Source organism: Mya arenaria, chromosome 2, assembly GCF_026914265.1.
Source record: "Mya arenaria isolate MELC-2E11 chromosome 2, ASM2691426v1".
In the NCBI taxonomy this organism is placed as follows: domain Eukaryota; kingdom Metazoa; phylum Mollusca; class Bivalvia; order Myida; family Myidae; genus Mya; species Mya arenaria.
The window spans coordinates 14,360,457-14,379,594 of NC_069123.1; the positions used below are offsets into that span (position 1 = coordinate 14,360,457).

General features: G+C 32.5%; 1 protein-coding gene across 1 annotated transcript; it reads left to right on the forward strand.

The window, feature by feature from the left end:
- Window positions 1-4,279: 4,279 nt before the first annotated feature.
- On the forward strand, window positions 4,280-16,807 carry LOC128210017 (uncharacterized). The gene is made up of 16 exons (XM_052914318.1): window positions 4,280-4,379; window positions 4,700-4,750; window positions 6,898-6,969; window positions 7,596-7,643; window positions 7,836-7,970; window positions 8,070-8,132; window positions 8,281-8,376; window positions 8,765-8,857; window positions 9,731-9,784; window positions 9,905-10,027; window positions 10,156-10,221; window positions 10,692-10,766; window positions 11,152-11,947; window positions 13,962-14,051; window positions 15,296-15,448; window positions 16,590-16,807. The coding sequence occupies exons 1-16, from the start codon at window positions 4,294-4,296 to the stop codon at window positions 16,716-16,718; spliced, it is 2,130 nt and encodes a 709-aa protein (XP_052770278.1). The 5' UTR covers window positions 4,280-4,293; the 3' UTR covers window positions 16,719-16,807.
- The last annotated feature ends 2,331 nt before the right edge of the window (window positions 16,808-19,138 follow it).

Below are 19,138 nucleotides of genomic sequence, written 5' to 3' on the forward strand. Positions count from 1 at the left end.
GTTAAAAAAGTTACAATTCTTACTGAATTATTAACAATAATGTCCATTGGACAAATTTATACTTAAGGGCCGGCCACAATGCAAAAGTGGGTGGGGAAGGTCAAAAACTAAAACGTTTAAAAAAATCATGTTTTATTTAGCTTTGCGGAACGATCTTTTTTGGGAGTGAACATATATTCTTGGTGACATGTTTTGGAGTAGAAAGGAGTGAAACAAATTTTACAAAAGACTTTATCAGATTTTGGATCGAAAAGCATTCACATCATTTCGGAAAAGTCTGTCGACATTATTACTTTGTTTTTTTTAAGTCAAAATGCTCAAGACTACCTACTCAACCTTGTCTTGAGAGTTCTTGGTGATATTTTGTCAAATAAGAAGTTATTAGGAAAAAATAGTGGATGAAAGGTATTACAAAAATACATATATATATATATATATATATATATATATATATATATATATATATATATATATATATATATTAAATGGCTGCAATCAACACAAAGCCCCAATACATTGTCGATTGGACAGTTCCGATGGATTAGACTCATATACATATTATTTTTGTATTGAGACATTTCCGAGAAAACGTAAATACTTTTTGATTGGAAATCTTTCGTAAAATTTGCTCAACTCCTAATAACAGCGTTTCATGTTGCAACGGATATATGAATTATGCCTGATTGAAATTGAGCCTCAAAACTAAATTGATTTTTTTAAACACTTTAAATTTTTGTCTTTTTTTTTGCATCGCTGCCAGCCCGTAACATGTTATCATTGCAGAAAATAACAACTTTTTTTTGCTGATCGGCATGCGCGCCTACTTTATGCTATGCATCAAAAAAGTTATATTGTTAATTATTATTGAAAATCGTTCTGTCATACAACCGAGATAAAACACGTCTTATAAACGGACGTTAAAACATTTAAAAGTTCAATATACATCAAAAGCGAACGTAAAATTGCCAACGCTCGTCCGTTTTTTTCAGTTGAGCATGGGTCATAAGCAGTAAGAGGATAAAATTTGTATTGTCGTTAACATCATTTATGGTGTGCGGGGCCGGGCGGTGGTGGTGTGTCGTGATCTCAAAAGCAGACAGTCATTGGTATTATAAAATGCTTTGAAAATAATATATTAAACTCAATGTTTTAACTCCCATCACGTGGTTTAACGCCAATAAGCTGCAGCATTAAAGTATGTAAAATATTTGCGAAAAACAAACTTGAAATATGTTTACAAGCATGACGGTAAAAAATAAGATAAGTTACAAAAATCTAAAAATACTAAATATAAGTAGAGATAAAAAAGTTAAGGTGGGCAACAGGATTAAATTCCAGTGCCTCTGGACTGCTAGACGAGGTGCATACATCTGAACCACTGAGACAACACACTACCATCGTAAATCATGAATACATCGGACATACTGACATTGCATCAAAAGTTGTCAAAATTAAAATTTTAATGTTCATAGTTTACAGAATAAGTAAACATACGAAGTTATCTTTTTCTTCGACACTCGATACTAGTAAACGCGTATTTAAAAAGTGGCCTTAAATGAAACAGGTTATTTGTTGTTGTTCGTGAATGTAATATACTGTCCATGCCGAGCATGAGGCTCCAAATATTGTCTGAGATATACAAAAAAGTTTTAGGTTAGACGGTTACCAATGAAACTAGTTCAATCGATTTGAAGAAAACAAACAAAATAAGTAGAAGAAATATAATATATTTGTAAGCAGCAAGCCACTGGATCTGTACATGTCGACTGTGTCACTGGGACGTTTACACATTGGGCTTTATATAGCATGTAAAGAAATTGTATTAATTGCAGACAGTTTTCGTTATCAGTTATTTGTAAAAAGGAAGTGTTCAAGAAAAAGCCTGCATAAGCCTAAAAACAAAATTTAGTACATATTTAACTCGGCTTTAGGTAGACAGCGTATTGAAGGTGGTTTAATACAATGTAGAAATTTATAAAAAGTCCTTTCAAAATGTATTTATTTATAAAATATATATTTATGCAATGGAGTGTGAATTTAGGTGGGCTTTATCATGTTTGGCCAGGCAAATTTCATCTGTAGTTTTTCAGACCATTTTTTGTTTCAGAAAATGCTGGATTTCAAAACATATTTTAATAACAAAAATGAAGCGAAAAGGACACGTACATTTTTTAACAAATATATGCGCAATTGTGCATAATTTATGTGAATTATCTCTTAATAATTTGCTGAATTATTTCTCCCTAAAAGTATCCTAATTTGTATAATATGTGAGGAAATCATCCCTACCGCTGTGAAATTGAAACAAATGATTTTATGGCGGTAAATCTACTTTCCCTTCTAATCACATTTGTCAGCCATCCTTATACGTCATTAACGTTAATATAGCCGGTTTCATGGGGCTGAATGAAACGGTTGATTGAAAGCCGTCCAATAAAAAACGCTTCTTACATTCAGACCATAACCAAATTCGCCGACTATGTCAAAATTGCAAGATGGTAATAGAAGGGAGGAATTGTTTGTATTTTTTCAGCCTTTCCAATGTTTCGCTATTTGCATTTTCAGTGTTGTGTCTGCGCATATCGCCTGATTATGTAAAAATAGATACAGGAAATATCAAAAAGATATTTTTTCTTGTAGCTACTATTTTACCTTTCTGACAATGTAAATTGTAAAAGATTTCGTCATTTTTTAGGAAAATTTGACGTTGTTTATGACAATGTGGTTTGGGCGATTTCAGAAAATGTTTGCCTATGCATATGTTTGATAAATTTTCAAGTAAAACTCTTTCATTATACATTTTAAAACAGATACATTTATGAGTATTTGTAACGCTTGCAACGCCCCTTTATGCACTGGCTTAACTGATGTTTTATCTTTATATGGAAAAGAAAGTTGAACACATCTGAAATTTTCTGTTGCGTCATTATTTAAGCACATAATTTATCCTAGTGAAGAATTAAATTTGAAGTGAGACAACCAGAAACTTCATCATTATCTGAACAAACCGTTCAATCTATTAAACCAATGGCATGGCCTTTAAATATGAATTTACTTTTAATTTCGATAAAGATTAAAAATAGCACTCAATACGCCCAATTTGCTCCATTAGGATATAAAAACCTGTTTAACCCGAAACTCCTCTGCCATCACTTTAAACCATATCAATTTTGTGGAAGGAAGAGGCGCAGCGCAAACGATTGCCCTTATAAGTTAAGCCCCCTGGTCATCTGACCGTACCTCTATTTCAAGAATTATGTTAAGTTATGTGACGCGTTCACTGGTTCTGAATGATCGCATAAACCAAATCTTTTAGTCGCATAAACCAAAGAAAAGGTGATTTGATCAAATCAAAGTAAACTGTGATTTACTTAGTCAAAGCTTATAATTAAGAATACTCAAGAATTTACACAGACGCTCAGCACATAACAAATGACAATAGCAATGACATAAGGCCGGCTACAAAATTTTATTATCACAATCTGTAAGTATATTCAATTCCAAATATATATATACAGAGAGAGAGAGAGAGAGAGAGGGGATCATTATTTTCCGAGTTGACACCAAAAGATATATTTCACGAGTGAAATATTTACTTTTGGTGTTCATGAGTTCATTGCTATCTTACATGGAAATTAACAAATTTTCTTCTTATTATATGCCTATAATTGGAGTTTAAAGTAATTTTATTCCACTTAAAAAAACGCGAATATTTGTGAGTACGCGTACAGTCATTTCCAAGTGTATCCCAACCCTGTGCGCACTGACGTTTGATTTTGAACTGGTAGCGGGCTAAAATTTCAAAACAGTGAAAAAATATCAAATTTCAAAGTTTATTGGCAGATCGGCCTTATGTAGCCTTTGGCCATAAACAACATAAATATGGCAAAGGCATAAATCAACTATAAAGAGTATCGGAAAAAATAATAAATATATATTATGTAATTAAATATGACAATATAAATTGTTAAACATTTAGAAGGAAAAAAAACATAAATAAACAAAGGTTAACATAAGGGGCATAACTCCTGTACAGGGAAAGTATTTCTTAAATTCATGGCTCTAATCTAAGTTGTTCTTTTGCTTAACATTAGTCGTTTAAACATATTTAAATTTGGCCATTTATTATTTGATATTTTCACTTTTTATAACAGTGAAAGATCAGTTTTATTTCACAGATAAATCTCTAAAAACCACCGGAAAGCATATAATAATTATGTATGTATATATATCACGCATTTGTAAATGAAAATTATTGAATGAGTTACAACTAATTATTTACAGCCAATAGAAATGGCTACCGCTGATAATCAAGATAGTGATCTGAAGAATGCCTCCGGACCAAACTGCAAGGAGGATCGAATCATTATAAGTTCAAGGTCATGTATTATGTCTTTAGTCGTACAATAGTGTTTCATATCTTAATTATGATTTAATGCCATTTAATAAGAATTGACGGTTTTTCACAAAATATACCTCTAAACAGGTATGATATCTGAATGTTTGTTAACTTGGCTTGTACTTATATTTTCATTGTGATATTAAGAAACAAGATTTACCTGAGAAAAAGATACCAGACTGGCATTAAACCAGTTATTTGAAGGACACATTCTACATTTAATGTTTAGAAGTATTGTTGATGGTTTCGTTTTATCTGTTAGGAACCTAATAAATTGAATAATCATATTTTGTGTTTTAGACTCGGGAGAAGAACAGAAGAAGAAATCAGAGAAGAGCATAGGACTCTGAGGTGAATATTTGCGTCTTAATGGGACTGAAACTAGCATGACAAATGTTAGTATAACACAAATATGATCTTCAACTGTTAAGAAATTGACAGGGTTTTATTTAAATCTAAATATTCTTAGATATAGTAACAAAAATTGAAATAATTTTATGTTTGTCTAAAACTTTTTAGCTTTTCGTGAAAATGGGACAGACATGTGAAAGGAATGTATTTTAACGTCAGTCCAAAGATTTTGGAAAATTTGCTATGGAATAGAGTCATTTTTCAAACGGTAAACGATACATAGACATAACATATTTAAATTATTGTACATGCATACTTATTCACATTTCTAACTTGTATATTTTTTAAAGATATTACTGACATTACTTTCAGTTCATCCATGTAAATATATTGTAATTATTGTAATTATAAAGAGCTCTTTTTCATATTTCTAAATAATTATGGAAGGAAAACTCATTTTAGAAGCAAAAACCTAATTTTTGAATCCGACTAATCATATGAGGATAAATTAATTAGATTTGTTTGAAAATAACGATTATTTGGGTATGAATGATAACGATTTAAATCGCATTATAAAGATGAGTGCCCCTGGTGCGTAAAAAGAACCAAACAATATTACATAAACTGTACAAACAATGAAAGAAAATCTAGAAAAAACAAAAGAGCAAAATAGGTTATAAAATATCGAAAGAAAGTGATACTTGTTGTTTTTTGGAACATGAACTTTAGCTCACTTTAGCACGAAGTGCTCACGTGAGCTTTTTCCGGAAAGGTAATTGCCCGGCGTCATCCATCGTCAACATTTTATTTCGAACAATAATTATGTGAAAAAACTACAGAAACACTCTCAGTAACAAAAAGTTTAAATATAAACCCGGTTTAATGGCACTGGGTAAACGCCAAAACATAAAACACACAAACAAAAAATCAAAACCAAGAAACATGGAAGAACAGCACAGAACTCCACACAATGCATACATACTATATATATATATATAAACTATGTATGCTTATCAAGGATTGTTAGGTACCGCCATGGAACGAACTTCTCCTCCTTATTCACAAGAACCATTTCAACAAAACTTCACATGAATGTTCCTTTGGTTGTTCCCTTCCGGATTCCTTCAAAAACGTGGTCTTAAGCAGAACTCTGGTTACCATGGCAACCAAAAGGAAATCATTTTCCCAGAAACCGATGGTCAGACTCAACATTAATTCACAGAAGTCTTCTTCAGATTACTCTGTCTCAAATCCAATAACCCCATATGATTCGTTAAAAATACGACTATATTGACTTTATGTTTTTATGGAAGCTCTTCTCCTCATAATCTGAAGGACCAAAATGTTTCTTGTTTAAAATAAATAATAAAAAATATATCAAATTGCTTCACCCCATGTTTATTCGGTTAAAAAAAAACATGGCCGCCAGGGGATGGGGCATTTTGAAAAAAAAACGCCTTGGAAAACAGAAACTGTTGACTTGATTTGAAAATAATTATACAGAAATATTCCTCTATGACCCTCTATCAATTATGTTCACCCTTTTTTGATTAACAAAAGTACATGGCCGCCAGGGTCGGGACTACTTTTCACTATATAACTTTTATTGAACACTTTGAAAATCTTCTCTTACGAAGACCGATAATTTTTCTTGGCCCACATTGGTTTAACCTGTATGTATTGCAAAAATATTGAGCAAAGTAAATAAGCATTTTAGCTACAGAAATGCATAAAAAAACAAACAAAATAAGGAGTGATGAAATGCATACACAGAGAGTAAATCACAGAATTGAGAATTAACCATAATTGGTTTTACTAAGTCTCTCTTTTGTTTTTATTGTTAGAGATATGGTGAGTACAAATAATAAAAAACAATATTTCAGGAATTTTTTGATACACTGCTGCTGATACGAAGTGATAGGATTATACAAAAAAACTAGAACAATATGAGTATTACGCCATTTTATGGTAGGATGCTATAATTATAGAAATATACGCGCGCGCACACACACACACGCACGCACACACGCACACACACACACACACATACACACACACACACACAAATTTCCAGAGCATTTTGGTAGTGACATTCATACTGCTTATTCATTGTGATTGTTATATCGTATTCATTTTGGGATTTTCAGATTGTTACACAAAATCGAACGGACGCAAACTCAAATTCTTCAAGTTGTTTCAAAGGAACGAACATTAAAAAGGTCGAATTTATTTCTGTTTATTTGTTTTACGCTACTGGTATACATTTTTGACAAATGGAGGACTATCTAGACATTTAATCTTCGGCAGTATGGTAAAGAGGATTATCTTGTATACACGGCGATCAATTTTTATTTTAAGCAACATATACAACCTTTTTTTCTTCTTAAGAATCTGTATTAGTTTTGAAAAAAAAATGTTTTCATTTAATTTCTGCCTTTGAATTCAAATAAACTAGTAAAAAAGCAATAGTTTCTTATGACTTAAATTAGGACATCAATACAAAAACAAATGAAACCAATGACAGATAATGCACACTAAATCGGTAGTATGATGTAAAGATATGTTTTTAAAAAAGTCCATTTTTCTTTTTACTTTTATTAATCAAATCCTAAAATAAGTTTTTGAATGAAAAACAAAACAAGAAAAAACTATTTAGCGCCATCGTCAATACAATTCAATTTCAAGTAAAGCAATCGACCCATTTATATGTTATTTGTAATATTACCTTAATCCCGTTTGAAAACATGGGGTAAATCTTTTGTCTCTCTGTGTGTGTGTGTGTTGAATAAAGTTATGTTTTGGTTTGTTGGATTGAGTAATGTTATGGTTTGCAACTCCATTGCAGAACAATTTCCAGAGACGAAAATGAAGGAAACGGTCCAAGTATTAACAAGTAAATATGTGAATTTAAGACTTACAATGCACTAGTTTATTCCTACAAAAAATGCCGAAATGATGTAAAATGCACAAAGAACAGTACACATTTGGAATACTGAATCGTAATATAAGAACAACTTTGGGATTTTCGGTAAAGACATGAACGCTATAACATGACATATGTTTTACTTTGATTAAATTATTTTAGTTGCGATGAAAGAAACCAAGCAGAATTTGCTGAGAAGATAAAAAAGATATCCGAAATTGAACGACAGCTTAGCGAAGATCTCAGCAATAAGGAACACAAGATACTCGAACTGGAAGAATGTGTCTCCAAAAAAGAGTACGTTCCCTTCCGTCTGCCAAATTTAGACAATAAAAGAATGCGTTCAATCAGACTTATGAATTTGATGACAAATATTTTGCGTTATATCTATTTCAGAGAGACAATAGAGGTTTTAAATCAAGAGTTGACGCAACTTTCAGAGGAAAATTCCAAGTTGAGGTAATTACGTTGTGAAACTTCATGAAGTCTTCAAAGTTATAAAGCTGAATAAGATACAAGGTTTTACCTTCAACACATTTTAAGCCAAAGCTGTGTAGTCGTCATACACGTTTATTGTTTTAGAAAACGAGAAGCATTTATTTTTCAGTGAAAACGAGGAAACCAACAACTCTAAAATTGAAGAACTTCAAAAAAATGTTACTGAGAAAAAACGGAAAATAAAAAAAATCGAAAGGGAAAAGAGGTCAGTTAGCATGCTTATACGATATAAAAGACGTTTGGTTTCTTTTACGTTGAAGTTATCTTGAATAAGATTAACATTCGGTCTAACAATGTGTTTAAAGACGCAATGGTCTTGAAATAACTTGATTATTCGGCCTTACATTCGGTGTATCTTTAATCGCAATTCTGGACGAATTCAAAGAAAACCCAAAAGTGCTCCGAATAGCATAGCCAACGCCCTTAGTGTTATAAATTAAATCTCAGAACCAATTAATTAGGGGTGTTTGCACTAGCTGAACTAAACGACTAACCATGAAGTTGTCTTCACGCTTCATGTTCGTAGATGTACCTATGTGTTCTGTTAGTAAACATTTTTAATTAAAGGAAAGTAAATGCTTTTTTTCTTGCAGTATATTAATTGAAAATATTGAAGAAAACAAAGGCGCCGTCACAGCACTGAAACATCAGTTGGATTACAGAACTAACATGGAGCAATTACAATGGTATATAAGCTGAGATTGTTCTTTTCTTTACTGTTCTTTATGAACGGCGACAAGCAAAAATAGGTCGTATAGTACATTCGACGTAATCTCGAACGTTTTCTCCCCTGACTAAACTAAAATGAATAAATCACTTATTCTGATTCTGCAGCAAACAAAAACTGCATAAAACTTTTACGGCAAACATAAAAGGTGTTCAATCATAACAAAATTGGTCATTTAATACCCATGTTTAGTGCACAAGACATTGTAATGAACAAATGCAAAAACTCGATAAAATTGTGCAAAATAGGTCCAAGAACTGTATATTTTCTACTTTCACTTTTTTGAACAAAATTGTTCATCTTATACATTCAATTTCTTTTTAAGCCTCTAGAAACATAGGTTAAAAACGGAGAGGAGATTACACCTCTGGCCTCCAGTTAGGCGTATTTATAGTGCAATAAAAGTGAAATAAACTTATTTAACAGGTCAAAGTATCCTTCAAACACACCAAAATGCTAATAGAATCCGCTATTTTGTTCCCTATCATATGACAACATTTTGTTGTTTTTTTAACTTCAGTGTTTTGCTCGTGTACGAGGGTTGTTTCTTTGGGGAGTTATATTATCGGAACAACAAAATGCGGAATATTCATAATAAATACCTTTTTTTATTCCCTATGATAATTGTTTTTCTTTTTAATCAACTTGCAAAATTACAGTAATTTATAGTAACAGTAACAGCGTCTTCATAGTAAATTTTAGCATTGTTGTTGTTGTTGTTGTTATTATAATTATTATAATTATTATTATAAAAATAATTATTATTGTAATAATCATTATTATTATTATTATTATTATTATTATTATTATTATTATTATTATTATTGTTTAGGCAGTTGAATCAAATCAGTAAGATACACGAGGAAAACAGCATTCTCCAACAAAGGTATGATGTTTTATTCTATGTTATGGCAAGGTACTGTTTAATGTCACTCAGTTCTATATATTTGAAGACAGGTACTCGATAAATGACATTGTTCAGTAAACATTCTTACATGACTTATAGATGTGATGATTTGGAGAGAGCAAGAAATGACCTTTCTGCACAGATGAACGATGTATTGGCTGAAAAACAAGATGTATATAAAGAGTTTGAGGCACAACAACTGGCAAGAACTGCGCTTACCGAGTTAGTTTATGCATCATTCTCTGTAACAATGTCTGTATTTGTTTAGATTGGCCGGAGGCTTTACGTTCTATCTAAACTTCAGAAGTTCTTCATTGATTTTGTAGGTAAACAATATTTCTATTTTTCAGGGATCTGCAAGAGAAAAAAACCGAATGCAATATTTTCAAGAAACTTGTGACTGAAAATGAAAGCAGGTTGTTCTTGCGGTGTTGTTAACAATGCACATCCGCATTATGGTCATTTTTACTAATATCCATGCATGTGATCAATTTAGCAAACAATATAGTATCCCTTTGGTTTATTCTATTCTAGATGTTGACGTATTTGGTTAAATAGTAAACTAGATTTCTATTTATATCGTCAAATTCTGCTGATTTTCTCCGATCCAACATTGTTTATATGTTCCGCACCTTTCCTACAAAAGTATGTAATAATTCCAATTATATAATCCTATTAACAATTTTATATTTAGAACATTTGAGATGCTTGACGAGATTAATAAAGGCAAACAGAAGATTGAGGATTTAATAACTGAACTTCAGAAAGAACGTGCTGAAAAAGAAAAGTAAGTTCACTATTTAAACAACGATTTGACTATTTTCACCTTTTGAATCACTACGCGCATGCCAATGACCATAAAAAATATTTGTTTATTTTATTTTAGAAAGATAGTGGAGCTTGACGAAGCAGCATTTCAGATATCTAAACTTCAAACGGCATCGTACGAGTATTACTTAAGGTTCGGATATTTTCTAGCATACATGTTATTTTAAATGATGCCTGAATCAAAGAGACCAAAAAGTACAATGCCCATTTAATGGACTCATTGAAGATTACATCGGCCGGTACACGTTTGAGCCTCTCACATTGGACCAAATACCTGGTTTCTTTAGTTGACACTATCCAGGAAACGTAACTAAGCGTTATTGTGTTAGTCGGTGGTATTTCTAATAACGAACTGAATTCATTTGTTTCATTCTAAGTTAATCCAGTATTTTATGCATGTATAGCTTTTTTGTCTTCCACAATACGTAAAAGCACCACTGTTCTCACTAAATGTACACTCCGATCCGTTTGCATGGCTATAACTTCGATATAAAGTTTTACTTCCTCTTTATTTCCAGTTCGGACTTTACTCCAATAAACATTAACATCAAAGCAAATGGAGAGCAAACTTGTGATGTGCATGGGATATTATGTATCGGACCAGGAATCTTTGTCCTCACTGACTGGGACAATAAAAGCTTGAAGACAGTTGACATCAACAAACAGTCCATGCTTTCCGTACTTCAACTTGAGGCAAGTCCATTTGATGTAGCTAAGCTAAAACCCGGCATTTTAGCGGTAACCCTGCCGAGATTGAAACAAGTTGCTCTTATCAAGTTCAACTCAGATGGAGAATTAGGATTGTCAAAATCCATTAAATTGAAAAAAGAATGCTTTGGGATTACATCACTGGATTATGCCCATATTATTGTGGTCAACTCAAACGTGGAAGTCTATGATCTTCGAGGAAACTGCACTAATATTTTAGTGGACATGAGCTACGACAGAATGAAAACTGAGTTCAAAGAGTTGAAGTATGTTGCTGCTTTTGGTGACAAGTTACTCTACCTCACCGACTGGGCGCTTAACTCTGTCACTTGTCTGTCAATGGATAAAGAGATAAAAAGTCAATTTAAATTCTCTGGAAAGAATCTGCTTGATCATGGTGCACCGCTTGGTTTGGCGGTATCTTTAGCTGGAACAGTTTTTATAAGATGCAGGAAAGGTGTTTATTTACTGGACATGGATTTACGAAATGGCCGTTCCCTTGCATCAAGTTTGCCTCGAGGTATTTGCCTTTCATACAGCGAGTGGGACCAGAAAGTATTTGTAGCATTTACAAAAAGCAACATAGTTATTGCAATGGCATCAAGGGTACGATTATATTATTGTTAATTGATTAACAGTCCAAAGAATCTAAGTAGAATTGTTACAACATTATGCTACAAAAGATTCATTTCATGACATATTTAAAGTGTTAAATGCTTAACATACCTATTTTACGCTATTTTAGGTCTAATTCTACAATGATGCTTAATATAAGTTTGTTTTAACAGAACATATGGTGAATACTTGAACATAAAGTGATATTTGTCTTATATTTGATAAGAATCACAAAGTTGACAAGGAGGAAAGCTTCTCTCAAGTTTATAATATCTACCAGTATGTGTACTTGAATAATGAGAACAAATTCGTTACTTTGTAATAGCAATTCTAAGGTTTATTGACGCGATATTTTCTAAATAAGATTCAAATTCAGTACTTTTCTGAATAAGATTCAAATTTCATTCTCTATACACAGTTAAAATACAATTTTCGTTGACATGTCTGTGTCATTGCTGTAAATATTGGTCTATAAGACGTTTTTTAAAAACAGTTTTTCATTTATCTGTGAATCATCACACCATACATAGTAAAACTTCAGTACAACTTATCTTCAGTTAGAGCAGTAATTAAAAAGACGTACGTTTCTTTTCATAAGTATAGTTTTGCAAATGATCAAATATTAGATGAAACAAAAGCATCAAGTAACTGCAGTGACTGCAGTACTTTTAAACCTTTACCATACATAGTGTCGGTATTAAGACTGAGTTCGATGTAACCCCTAAATAGTTCAAATCGTTTATAATCTCAACTTTTCAATAAACCCAGTTCTCATTTTGTTTTGTACAACTTATTTTGTGAAAAACAGTATCCACTGTTTTAGCATTTTAAATCTTAAAACCCCAGCAATTATAGAACTCGTAAAAATGTAATCTATCTAGTGACATTTGTAAATCATCTGGCGTTCCAGCAAGTACAACCATATCATCGACAAATAATAATAAAGTCAAACATATATCCTGCAAAGTTTACCCTCAATACTTGAATCTATTTCGTAAATATATGTCAAAGTATTCAACGAATAGAGTAAACATCATCGGGGACATTATCTCCCCTTGCCTTAGCTTACTGCGATATAAAATCAATTAGCAGAATCCATTTTAACAGGGTATTTTACAGCATGCTTAGCAAATGATTGGTCTGCAACCTCACGAACAATATCAAATATAAAAAAGCAAACGTGATGTCATTTTGTACATTACAATTTCGAACTATATTGTTGACATCAACAGTTCTAGCAATTAATCTATTTCAAAATGCGTCCTTTTTTATCAATTCATTTCAGATATTCGCTTATATAATAGATTTAAATATATTTGTGCTACATTAGATATCAAATGGCAATAGACATGATCACTGAAATCCTTAAAATTACCAACAGTAAACTTATCAACCAAATTAAGTATCTAGTATCAATAACACTTGAATCATCAGTGCTGAAACATGCATAATTGCGCATGCATACGCCAAAGTCCGCTACCAAACGGCCGTAAACAATTCTTAGTGCAGTGGCATTACACCTGCACCTGTCCGTTAAATATTTAGGAACGGGATTGTCATATACATAACTATCATAATCAATATATGGCACATACGTGTCACAAATGATGCTATCTGTTTTACATGAGGTTCTGGCATAAAAATCACATGCAATCATCTTTCAAACGATTTTAGTTTTGGATTTGATTTTTACATCACTTTTATTCCTAATAGCATTACCACTTAAGATAACGTTAAATATTTCGAGTTGAATAACTTCAGGTTTTTATTTATTTATGAATGCTTCGATGTTTTAATAATAAGCTTAATACGTGAGATACAGTTTAACTGCATTTAAATTTTAATATTGTGGACGACAAAGAGGCTGTTTAATGGAAAGACATAATTTCATCGAAGCTTATAATGCCTTTTATATTAAAAATAATTCTGAAAGCGGTATATAACGTCACAATTTCAAAGGTACAATACAGTTAGTCTAATATTACACATGTGTATTTCATTTCAGCCCCCTAAAGACCTCATAAGTGAAGTGCAATGGTACCATGGTAACATAGACCGAATCGAGACCGAGTCTCGCCTCAAAATGATTGGACAGGTAACAGTCTGATTCCCGTTTCCTTAAAAAAAATCTCTTAAATTAAATAAAAACTCTTCAATGTGTAGGATCAAGTGACAAGTATTGGATTGAAAAGCTCTTCTGGAAAAAAACATGAGGTATATGGTAGTCTTGAAACTGTCTTCTGGCCTCATCTTCGCTGTGCAAAATCTTTAACTTTAACAAAAATTAAAAAGTTTTAAAACAAAGGCATGATTACCAGTGGTTAATTTGTTTTGTTTTCTATAGTAAATACCACCATTGCCTTCCAAATGGGAAAAAAACAAATAAGAATTTAGGGTGATGCAAAAACCTGGGAATTAAATAATATAATAGCAAGTATACATGTTTTGATTTTTTTGTGCATGGCTTTGCAGACACGGGATGGTCGCACATAGTTAATTGGCTTAATATCTCGACTTTGTTCGAACAACACCAAGGTTACAATATTCAATTAATAGAGTTACGGCTTTAGAATTGTCAAAAATTGAATAAATTCACTTTAACGACCCTTTTAAATGAGCACTGTGTCGTAAAACAGTGTCACAATGTTTACATCCATACGAGTACGATCAACAGTATCATGGTATATTTTACCTTGAAGTTATGACCTTTCAATTGTCATAATTTGACCCTATTCTCTTTGCCCGTTATCTTACATAAGTATTTTTATCCATTCTTTAACAAACTTGCTGAAACTGTTTATGGGTAAAATATCCTGTCTGATTTAATACACCAAATGACTGATAAATGGCATTATTTAATGAAAATACTTAAGAAATACCAAAAATGAATCAAATAGAACAATATAAAACTGATGCCCAAATACTTTTTATAGCATGATAGCAAGTCTGTTTAGTTTAATGTTAGTTTCATGAAACATACTGTATGTGAAGAGAGAATTATGGAATTATTCGATTCATGTAATCTGTTCAGATTGCTTAAATTAAAAATCTGGTTTTGTCTGTGTTGCGGCGTTTCTACGTTATCCATGAACTGGAAACTGACTTTGCTAAATTTACTTCTGCCCAATAAGCACGCAAAACAACTCTGTGTTTAAAAAAAGTATTTAAATTGGCTTTTGAAAAGTAACCAAACAAATTGACACACTACACCTACTTCTTAAGTATGTAACACTTGAATTATTAAAAGGGTTCACATTGAGCTATAGCTTTCTTCATAATCGAGCTAAAATAATTAGACGATTACATGCAAATACATAAAATAAACTTCATACATTTCAGGATGGAACGTTCCTTGTACGCGACAGTACACAGGGCGGAGACAAGCATCCGTATACACTGGCCGTCTTGCACAAGGGGTATGTGACCTACCTGAAGATCCGCGTACGAGACGACGACCAGGTTGCCGTTGGGGAAATGAGGGACGATGAAGTAGTAATTATGAGTTTTCAAAGATAGTACATTAACAAGTATTTTCCCCTTATAATAAATAATAATAAATTGTGCTTGCAAATTAATGATGACGAATTCCTGAAATATCGTGCTTTTCGCATTTTCGCGGCGAAAGGGAACAAATGGTGGACCAAAAATGCATTTTTACATTGTCGAATTTTTCACCCAACCATTTGGCGCAATTTCGCCTTCTGGTAGGCATGTTAAAATCTAAATGAGTTTAAACAATTTCCTCGAATACAGCCATTTGATATATTCATTGCATGTATTGTTTTAAAGGTACATACCATCAAAACGGGTTGCAGTCAGTTGTAAACAGGCATGGTAAAATTCATCACTTAATAAAAATTGAAGAATGAAAGTGTCACTGTCTATTTTTGTTATATTTTTGCCTAAAATCAAGAAAAGAAAGAAAAAAACTAAATTCTGCTGCCATAAAAGGAGATTTAAATTTCAGATGAGACATGTTATGATATTTTATGACATCAAAATAATTAATAAATTCAAAAACCACGAACAAATTCTGAAACCTACAGGCTTGGATCGAACTAGATGTAAAAGACCGATTTCTTTATACTGAAGGTAAACGTTCCCGCTTGGCTCGAATTTTCCGAGGCTCGAGGTATTTTCGCCGGTCCCTAGGATTTCGAGCGAACGGGGTTTGACTGTATTTGCATTTTATCGTTTTTGTTTGGGTTTTGACAACTGAGACACTCTACTGTTGATCTACATCACACTGTATTGGGCAAATGTATACTTCTTTTATAAAGCATTTCCATAGTGGCATGTCTTATCAAAAGAGGTTACAATATGTGGTACCCTGGTTTTCATCAATGTGTAGTATTGGAATAAATGGTAAGTTTATGCGCATATGAGAGCATATACACGAGTTACCCCCCCCCCCCCCCCCCCAGTGAACCGTTGTACAAAGATTGGTATAAATTCATATTTTTGAAAAAAGAAAATGCTTTGAGTGACGCATCAAGCCTAAAAACATGCATCGTTTAAGCAAGTATGATACAGACTTTGTTTTAATCAAATACTCCCGTCCTTGTAAGACCTATGTCTGCTTCTCACGCTGCGTAGGATGTTGTTTGTAATATACTTTTTTTCTCAATTGCAGCCATTTAAAGATGTATCTACCTTGATCGAGTATTATAAGACATGTGAAGTAAGTTTGGTGAATGCAACGCAAAGCCAATGCTATCGAACCAGTCTTCGACGATTCCCCAATAAATTCGAACGAATATGACCTGTTGTGGACATATAGTTAGATATTAAGTTAGTTGTACATTTCCATATTTGATCTTAAGTGGAATTGCAGGAAAGTAAAAAATCCTCTGGAAATTCTACCCTAGATATTAGTACAGGCTGTTGTTGAATGTTTTCTTTAAAGAAACTATTTCATTGTGTGTAAAATGCTTTTTTTACGTTTTTTTTGTATTATGAAATAAAGTGTAATAAATCATAAGGAGTGTTGAAACTAAGAAACTGATGACTGGAACCCTTCAACAAATATTGATATATGCTCAAATATTGTCTTTAAAGTCAACGATCGTGATAAGCGTTAGTAATGCGATTCAGCAGCAAAAGGTTGCATGATTGGTTTAATGACATTATCACGTGATTTTATCGATGTATTCAATAAAGGTTAAATAACCGTAAGCATATGTATATGGCCCTGTGGGCGAGTTGATATGGTATCAGTTTTCTATTTTTATTGACTGTACCGGCGTGGGTCACTCCCCCCCCCCCCCTACAACCAGGGTTTTTATACTTTAATTGTATTGTTACTGCATTTCGGTATCAAAAAATATCATAAGTGTTTTCTGATTCTTAACCGGGAAAACACAGTTTTGGTGCAAAACCATGAGCGAGTCCGATTAATATGCTCTTAATTCAGTGGGAGTAAATAATTGTTCGTTTGTTACCTCTGATATTCTTTGTTTAGAACGATAACTAGTTTGAATAATTATTTAAGTGTTTGCATAATGGTTAACTTTGCATTTTTTTTCAAAGAAATTATAAAGGTTATATACCTATTTATAAAATGACTTCCTCAGTGCATCAAAGAAATCCCAGTGCAAGTGCTAATAAAAAATACTGCATTTGCCGCTTGTGTACATCATATTGTATTATTCCATTTAAATGGTATGTTTAAATTCAAATATACATGTCGTAAAAGGACCCTGTACAAACTATAGTTTTAATTTTATCTGGTACATGTATAGATCAAGAAAGATTAACCACTCTCAGCTGAAATTTGTGCACATATATTTTTTGCGAAAATGTATAATTTTATGTCCCTAGAGTTTGAAGGATAAAACCCACTTGAATTAATTAAATAATGTCATCTAAATATATCATTTAAGATTAATTTTATTTTGCGTCCAAATATTATTGTAGCTTAAGCTACGTTCTTTAAATATATAAAAAAAATCAATTGAACATCTCCTTTTTGAAATTTCTATCAGAAGCCGAATTTTACTTTTCATGTGCTTAAATGTAATAAGGCCATTGTTTAAGAAATTGACAATGACCCAACTGACTGTCTGAAATGACCCCTACTCAAGTTAAAATGAGATAACAAAAAAGAAGAAAAAAAACATGCAATCAAGTAGTTACCGGGGAATAATATTAGCAGTTTTGCAAAGAGTTTTACCGGTATATTAAATAAACGAGTAAACACCTGGGCAGAAAAGAATGAAGTGCTGAGCGATTCACAATTTGGATTTCGCATGGGTAGGTCTACTTCACATGCTATTTTTGTTTTCAATGCAATTGTCCATAAACTGATAAAGTATAAACAATGGTTGAATTGTGCCTTTATTGATATGAAACGTGCTTTCGATTGAGTTAGTTCAAAAAGCCTCTGGTTAAAGTTATATAGATCAGGAGTTGATGAAATGCTTAGAATTGTTAAAATGTGTAGTTCGCTGACCGAATATTTTGATTGAAGGCAAGGGGAGATAATGTCCCCGATCCTATTTGCACTTTTTGTTGATGACCTTGAGCTTTCTAGATAAACTTTTATGTTAGAATCAGCACAGTCAGATGCACAAACGACTTTTAATCCCATCTGCAATGTATGGGTTGCCACGCAAGAACAAGTACTGCTTAGCAACTCCTCGAATGTCAAGCTCAATCATATCAGTGTTGCTGACAATAAATCTACTGATATCTAATAATAGGTCGAAGAATGGATATTGTTCTTGGTCAAATCCATATTCTGTGGAAAGTTAACAAGCGTTTAAGACATTCAAGGGTGAAATGCTATTGAAGCACACAATACATCCAGAGTAGGGAAACATCAGTTTCGGTTAGATTGAAACAATTGACATGACGCCGAACCATTAAGATATATTTATTTTCAAAGTATATGAGATACCGGAACATCACTCGTATAATTTCATTTACAATCACACGCAGTAGTACAGAACTTAGAACTTAGAACAATTACTAGCAGCAATCAAAGCCAATGACAATGAAAGCGCCGAAATCGTTAAATGTTGTAGTCGCGACAAGTTTTTTTACAATTATGTTCACGGGCAATACAAATCGATCCAAAAACGTTTTTAAGGTGGCCCAAAACTACAACCGAAAAGTGCCTGTATTTCCTAAGAATATGTTATGTAAATTGATGAGTTTTTAATGCAATTAACTAGTTTCATA